Genomic DNA, 8,523 nt, shown 5'->3' with positions numbered 1-8,523 from the left:
CTACAATATGACAAAAACTAGTTATTATTAAAATGTTGAAGTTCAACTAAAATATTACGTATCTCCAATGTATGACGTTTTCAAAGTCACCGACATTACAGTAGACAAATCAACATTGCAGTCTACTATTATGCAATAACTTTGCACAACGTCTCAATGTAATCAAAATAAAGATAAATAATAAAAAGTATATACAGTGCAGGTGTTTCGAAATGGAAGCTACAATGATCAGCAGCTGTTATGTTGTCTAGGAGTGATTGATTGATTGATTGTATGTTGTTTTACGTCCCATTCGAGAATTTTTCACCCATATAGAGACGTCACCATATACCGGTGAAGGGCTTTAAATTTTGACCTTTACTCGGCACTCAGGGCCATTGAGCAGTGAGGGATCTTTATCGTGCCAATGCCTGCCGTGACACGGGGCCTCGGTTTTTAAGGTCTCATCCGAAGGACCCGCAACTTTCACTTCAAAGTGCCGAGCGCATGGCGAAGGAACAATTGCTACCCATTTTTTATCGACTTAGGTCAGTCGCGGCCGAGATTCGAACTCACGACCTCCCGATCACGGAGCGAGCGCTCTACCGACTGAGCTACCGTGAACGGTGTCTAGGAGTGAAGCATGACTTTTGATACATACTGATTTATACACACAAATACCGCATCCAGATAGTTACGGATCTCGTAATCCAAATGTGATTGTTCAACATTCTCTTTAAAAAAAAGTTCGAAACTTTCACAATTCTTCTCGCCTCAAGGACACTCAAATCTCAGCCCTATCCATGCTCGATATTCAATGGTCTAGACATCAGCTATGAGATTTCTTTCATTGCCTATAGATCAACGGTATCCTTCTGTTAATTAGGTAAAGTCATTTTTTCAACTTCCAACTCCAAAAAAAAAATATTTTTAAAAAAGAAAACACCGACTACCTGTAACATCTGTAACAATTTATAAAAATTTACTAAAATTTATTGAAAGTTTCTCTGGTTATTTGTTTCCTTTCAGATAAACAATAGGACTTTCCAAGTTTTTTTTTTTAAATTATAATTTTTAGAACCTCCTAGCTCATCCCTTCTCACAAATTTTGTTTTATTTTCTTGTGCCCCTGAAACCAGTAGTAACGTTGTACACTGTCTGATGAACGTACATGGGATATGGATCCCTTTTCTATGCTTAATCCTGTCCAATTTTTTTTTTAAAACCACAGGGTATTGGAATGAATTTTATTACTTATAAGCCCTGATTTCTATTAAAAATCCTCGTCGGGAATTTGTTATAATCAGCTTTGTTAGCCGGGCCACGAAATAATGCTTTTCCATTGATTCAGAAAAAAGACTTTGTGGATAATGCCTTACTTCTGCAAATTCTTCCAATATAACAGGTTTTCAATTGTAACTTGCATTTCCTCTACTCAAGAATATTTTGTGCCATGTGTGGTTGAAATAGGTCCTGACGGACAGTCTGACGTACAGACAACTGAAAATGTCGATAAATAAAGCTCAACTGAGCTCTTGGCTCAGTTTAGCTTAGAAAACTCATTAACAACAATTAGAACAACATGCACGAATCTAGAGGGGAGGGGGGTATGGGGTGCTCCACGGGATTTGCAGTAATTAAATGTATACACTGAAGCGAGTAAAAAATGACTTTGGACCTACCCCTTCCCCTTGGAAAACGTGAACTCCACCATCACCACCACGAAATAGGTGTTTTTCACGCTTTGGAAATAGATTTTGCTTGTCAAGATTTTTTTTTTTTACTGGGAAGGACCCCCCTCCCCTCCTGAAAAAAAAAAAATCCTGGAACCGCGCCTGTGCAACAACATAGACCTGCTGTAAAATGAGCTCAAGATTAATCTCGTTTCAAATTTAACCGAGTTTATCATTTTACTGTGTTGGTCTCCATATTACATAGCTCTTCCTTGACATATGATTTTTTTTTGTCGTGAGTTTCTGACGTAGATTCAGAGACATTTATTGAACTTAAATATTTATATAGTTTTGTCTGTAATCTATAAATGTTTTATGACACACGGTGCTTATATGAACAAAGCTTTCAAGTAATTCTTTTGGTTGTAACCATGATGATTTCCAGTTTTATATCTAAATAATCAATTGAAAGAATAATGTAGCTTTAAAAATACCACCAAAGGACCGTGGGTTACTATAAATCTTTCAAGCACATTCAAACTTCTGCGTTCCTTATATGGGGGAGTTTTATTAGTCGACCGAATTTGTAACAACCAATTGCTATTCTTTTTTTTATGCCCCTGGATCGAAAGATCCCGGGGGTATATTGTTTTTGTCCTGTCTGTCTGTTTGTCTGTTTATCTGTTTGTCTGTCTGTCTGTTGTCAACTTCAACCTTGCCCATAACTTTTGATTGGTTGGAGCTATGAATTTCATATTTCACATGTGTATTCCTTGTGACAAGATCTTTCTTTGGGTACCATCATATTTGACCTTTTGACCTTGACCTTGGAGTTTGACCCACTTTTGCAAAATTTTATGAGACTTTAACCTTGGCCATAACTTCTGAACAGTTGGTGCTTGGGCTTTCAAACTTTACATGTGTATTTGTTGTGACAAGGCCTTCCTTTGGATACCAACAACTTTGACCTTTTGACCTTGACCTTGGAGTTTGACCTACTTTTGAAAAACTTTATCCTTGGCCATAACTTTTGAACAGTTGGTGCTTGGGGTTTCAAACTTCACATGTGTATTCCTTGTGAAAAGACCTTCCTCTGGATATCAACCTCTTTGACCCTTTGACCTTGACCTAGGAGTTTGACCTACTTTTGCAAAACTTTAACCTTGGCCATAACTTTTGAACGGTTAGAGCTAGGGCTTTCATACTTCACATATGTAATCCTTGTGACATCACCTTCCTTTGAATACCAACCATTTTGACCCTTTGACCTTGACATAGGAGTTTGACCTACTTTTAAAAAACTTTAACCTTGGCCATAATTTTTAAATGGTTGGTGCTAGGGCTTTCATACTTCACATATGTAATCCTTGTGACAAGACCTTCCTTTGGATACCAACCACTTTGACCCTTTGACCTTGACATAGGAGTTTGACCTACTTTCGAAAAACTTTAACCTTGGCCATAACTTTTGAATGGTTGGTGCTAGGGCTTTCATACTTTACATATGTAATCCTTGTGACAAGACCTTCCTTTGGATACCAACAACTTTGACCTTGACCTTGATGTTTTACTTACTTTTAAAAAACTTTAACCATCGCCATAACTTTTGAACAGTTGCAGCTAGGGCTTTCAAATTAAACATTTTTTATCTTTTGGCCTGGATTTTGACTTGCATTTGAGAAACTTTAACCTTCGCCATAAGCTGCCATACGGGGGCATCAGTGTTTCACAAACACATCTTGTTTTCTTTTCTTTTTTTAAAATTCTTCCGAGCCCTTGGTTTTTTCAGATGTTCAACATGACGAACATATGATTAAGTGGACTGTTCTGTTCAAATTTTCTTAATTTCAAACTTTGTATACTAATAATCTGTTAAAATTTATTTTCATTTTCTGAAGAGAAGAAAAATTACTGACAATGTTGTGATACATATGATGTGTTTTAATTGGAGACTTATCAACACTTTGTTTTACCATCCGGAAGTGAACTATGACCTTTACACCATGTCTCTATATATACAAAAACAACATCCAGATAGTGCCCGTTTTCTAGCTTACGTGCCTCGTAAGCCAATTGTGAATGTTCAACATATCCTCCAATCTCTTTGAAAAAAGCTCGATAACTTGACAAATTTTCCTTTCCTTTAGGCCAATCAAACTTCGGTCCTGCCCAAGCTCGATATTCAATGGTCCAAACATCAACGATTATTTGTCTAGAGATCAACTGTTCTCTCATGCTGTTAAGCACAACAATTTCTCCGCCTTCTACATCTAAAGAAAAATAATTTATATGGAAGACACCCACTATATGTAATACGTCAACTAACTGAAAACAAGGTACTCTGGTCCTTTTGTTTCCTTTCAAATGAATAAGATGACTTGTCGCCATGTCTTTTTCAGAACCCCCTAATTCACCACCTTCTATAAACGTTGTTTCATTTTCTTTTGCCACGCATGCGCACAGACACCAGGCGTTGCGTTTCGCACGGTCTATGAACGGACATGACGCAGGGTTCCCTTCTATTAACAAACCTGTCCAGTTGTGTTTTCTTTCCAACCACAGGGTATTGGAATGAACTTTACCATCATAAGCCCCCATTTCAATGAAAAAGCCGTTTTTCTTGGGGAATATGTTATAAACAGCTGTATCTTGTCCGGCCTGGGAGTAATGCCTGTCTACTGGTTCTGGAAAAGGGTTATATGGATGAGGCTTCCGCAAATGCTTCCAGATTTTTGTAGTGAGTACATGTGTTCCCGACATTAGAGTAGACGGGGTTTGCTGTAAAGTGCTATCTATCGCTGAAACATTTCGCGCTATTAAAAAGTTCCTCACGAGTTTGAGATCACGTTCCAAATCTCTGTTAAAAATGAAAGATCTGTGATTCATCAAGATAAGGCAAAGGATTCCAACTATACATATAAAAGTTGTTTTTCGATACCAATTCATTGTGGATAGGACTTAAATCCAAGGAAAATGATACAAACCTGCAATAAAATGAAGAATTTATATGGGTTTTTTTCTATTTCACGTTATAGTACATTTGATTTATTGATTGGTTTTGTGCTGCTTCACGTCCTGTTGGAGAATTATTCACTCATATAGAGACGCAGTAGGTGTTGGATTGAAAAAAGATCCCTTACTGCTCAGTGGTCCTGGGTGCCGAGTATAGGTCCAAATTTGCGGCGCTACACCGGCAAGTGGTGGTTTCTCCGATGAATGAAAAATTCTCGTGAGGGACGTTAAACAAGAATCAATCAATCAGTTAACTTTGATTTATGACGGATATCGTTTTTCAGAATATCTACTATTGATCTATTTAAGATAACTGTTGTGTTTTGAATAAAAAAAAATATATTGGCTTCTTTTTTTCAGCATTTTTCGTCTTTTCCTACATTTTAAGTCACTACACACTATAAAAGGACAAGGGCTCTAAAAATTTACCGTACGTAGAGTATTCAAATTGCTGACTTTGGTGTACAAGTACATGTATGTTAGTTTTTTTCATAGATGAAACTTTCATTTTTTATAAGACTTTATGTATCTATGGACGCGTTTACTGGTGTTAGAAAATATTGCAATGTTGGGTCATTAATTTGTCAGTATCTTACTTCTCCAACTATGTGCATATTTCTTGGTCTATTTGCCCATGTTCTTTAAAAATGATTTTAAAAACCAAATTGTGATTTCCTATTTTTGATAATCAGACGAGATATCTTTTTTAATTATTTCTTAAAAACATTTACATTAAATGCAGTCAAGGTTATATCCGATATTTAGAACCACAAATCTCTCTTTATTTTCTTTAAAAATCTGAATGATAAAACATTCTCATTGCGCTAGTCTTTAATGATCCAAAACATCAAAACCTTACCTTCTATTCAAATTCCTTCTTAATTGTCCTCTTATTGATAATTGTCCTGATATGCATGTAATTACATGTATCTGCAATGTGTAATGTCCAAAAGGAAACACTTTTACATCGATAAATATAAATTAGTCCTGTCCATTTGTCTAAAAGGCAGATATTTATATAATGAATCAATATCAATTATTGATCACATTTAACTTGAATACACATGTATGAATGCAGCGTTGATTCAGGTTCAACAACTTCTCCTGAAGCCAATTTAAGGTGTCCACGTCTCGACAAAAATCCAAATCCATTTGTGAGGTTACAAATATTTATTAATTCATAGAATTCAGATCCATTCTACTCATCGTATGAGTTTCCATCAGTAACAAAATTAATACAGTGTCAGATGTCGTAAAATATAAAGTGCCTGGTCATATGGGAGGTGATGCATTTATCTCAAGCTTACGACCATCTATGCAAGTTCTTTAAATCAATGAGATTTCTTGTAAATGTATACATGACTATTTTTTTACTCAGGTGTTGCGGACATGCTATTGTGTATTATTAATCTTTTTGCGAAAATGTCCAGTGGTATTTCTAAAACGCTTAATCCGTTTGGCCTTTAAATTCTCCAGAAGCAAAGTTCATACATAAACTATGTATTGGGATTTTAAAACCAAAATAAAAGGTTAAAGTTACCTATTGAATTATTTATGTCTAAGTAAGTAACCTAATCAATAGCACGTTGATAAATTGATTGTATTCATTGATATATTTATACAGATGAAATTAAATGATATAACACATGGTATTATAACTTTATATTTGTTGCAATTTGATTTCTTATATATTTCCCAGTAACAATAACATGCAAAATTAACACTGTCCTGAAATTCATATTCATCATGAATTAGTAAATAGAGGTATCAGAAAGATGTTTTTTAAGAAATTCAAATCTTTTTTGCACAATAACTATCGTGTACAGAAGCAACTTTTAAATATATTAATTATATTAATGTAGGTCGCGGGTTTACTGCATAATTAAATCATACGAGAAAACATACCCTGAAAATTTGATATAATGTTCATTTGAATTTGCAGCATATTATCTGTAATTTTCATTAAGTTTGCCTACGTAATTTTAATGCAAAATTACTCTAAACGCGGGGTATTTTAGGCATTATTTTTACGATTTCCGAATGATACATATAGGAAAATACCGGGGTTTTTTTCTATGAATTTTTTCAGTTAGAGTTCTTTTGAAAAATATCAGATAACTTTGTAAAAGACATAGACGAATTTGTCAGGAATTTCAAGAGGTCAAGACGAGGAAAATTTAAAACTGTTGGTATCAAGAAATCAATATGTCTTCTCGTTAATTTTTTTCTCCTATTTAATTTAATAGCTTGCTTTCAAATTGCCGAAATGTTGTATTTATGGCGTTATTTCTGACTATTCTGTCATATTGGACGTAAAAGCGTTTATAGATACCCTTATATTTAGAATATGCATTATCTAAAAGAAATGACAAAAATGTACATTACAATTTTTTTCATCATTTCACAAAATGCAGAAACATGTAGGAAAGAAAAGCAATTTATTCACACTAATATTGTAAAATTCATATACTGGCCATGAAGTCTGAATAAACGGAACATTGATATGAATATGCTTCAAGCATCAAAATTAAATAATGTGCATCAACGCAGCGAGTGTTACATGTAATATATTAGTTCAAGTACTTTTAGCACATGCTTGTTCATAAAAAAAAATCCAAGCACAATACCGTAAATTTTATCAATTTATCGAAATTGGCGAAGTATGGAGGAAAGGGAGGGGGCAATTAATTTATTATGTCAGCCGCACGACAATTCGTGGCCAAAACTCTCAAAATACACTAGACAAAATTGCTAACGCACCACTTTTTATTCTTATATGTGAATTGATCATTTTCCTGATTGGTACTAATATATAAAATATGCCATCTTTTCCAAAACATTTGGATTGACAAATGTCTTGGTGTCATGTCAAGACCCTTATAGGACCTTCTTGTTCGAAAACCAATTTCCCGACGTGCACTGCGCACCGTTTTTGCCAAGATATGAAGTTGGTGATTACCGATGGTGGTCCGTGAGGTTGCGATGGGAGCAGTCTCCCACTTAAAAATCAAATGATATATTCTGATTGTCTACCATATCGCTTAGTAATCATCCAGTGCCTTGGTGTCCCTACCAAATCCACCCAACTTCCGGTTGCCATGCACAATTTTGCAGAACAATCTTGAAGTTATTGTGTGGTGCTTACTTAATGCTGTCGCTATCTATTATAAACATTTGTGTGATTGTTTATTCATTTTCAACAATTTTTCATCAGAGAAATGCATAATCTTTTAATTGTTTTAATTTTTCACGAATTTCTTCAAAGGAACCCACTGCAGACACCATACTGGCTGTCTTAGCACGCTCTTCTAGAGTCAAATGCCGCATACGGTGAGTTTTTGATTAATACAAACATAAAGAACACAACCACAAAGAAAAATATAGAAATTTATTCCACCAAAAATGTATGGACATGATTTTAATTTTTTTTTCTATGAAGTGGTTACGCTTCAGTAAACATTGTTGTTATTTATCAGTTAAAACATTTAAATGTCTCATTTTTATTAAAGTAACATAATTATATATCAAAAACATCATAAACAAGTTTTGAAAAGAGAAATGTTCATTTATTTAGGTGGTGCATTAGCAATTTTGTCTAGTGTATTTATTTAGATAAGATGGCATTAAATATGTTTAAGTATTCTATTTGCTAACTGAAAAAAAACTTGCATTCAGCTCATAAAGAGACACAATTTTCTATGGAAGAAAAAAAAAACCCTGTGCTTAATACTTATACATAATAAATCATATTTTGTTATCATAAATAGGTCTGACAGTCCGGGTGCTTGAATTTATAATTGGCAATTTAAATGGGATTGTAAATAATGCGTTTCACTAACGAATTATTTCATTACTTTAT

General features: G+C 34.4%; 1 protein-coding gene across 1 annotated transcript; it reads right to left on the bottom strand.

Moving 5' to 3' along the window:
* Positions 1–3,608: 3,608 nt before the first annotated feature.
* On the bottom strand, positions 3,609–4,412 carry LOC133197880 (uncharacterized). The gene has a single exon (XM_061334063.1). The coding sequence runs from the start codon at positions 4,410–4,412 to the stop codon at positions 3,609–3,611; it is 804 nt and encodes a 267-aa protein (XP_061190047.1).
* Positions 4,413–8,523: the final 4,111 nt, after the last annotated feature.

This window comes from Saccostrea echinata, unplaced genomic scaffold (assembly GCF_033153115.1).
Source record: "Saccostrea echinata isolate AGI-Se365-2 ecotype Australia unplaced genomic scaffold, CSIRO_AGI_Sech_v1 ptg000032l, whole genome shotgun sequence".
Taxonomy (NCBI): domain Eukaryota; kingdom Metazoa; phylum Mollusca; class Bivalvia; order Ostreida; family Ostreidae; genus Saccostrea; species Saccostrea echinata.
The sequence above is the reverse complement of the archived record's forward strand: the minus strand, read 5'-3'. Positions and strand labels throughout refer to the sequence as shown.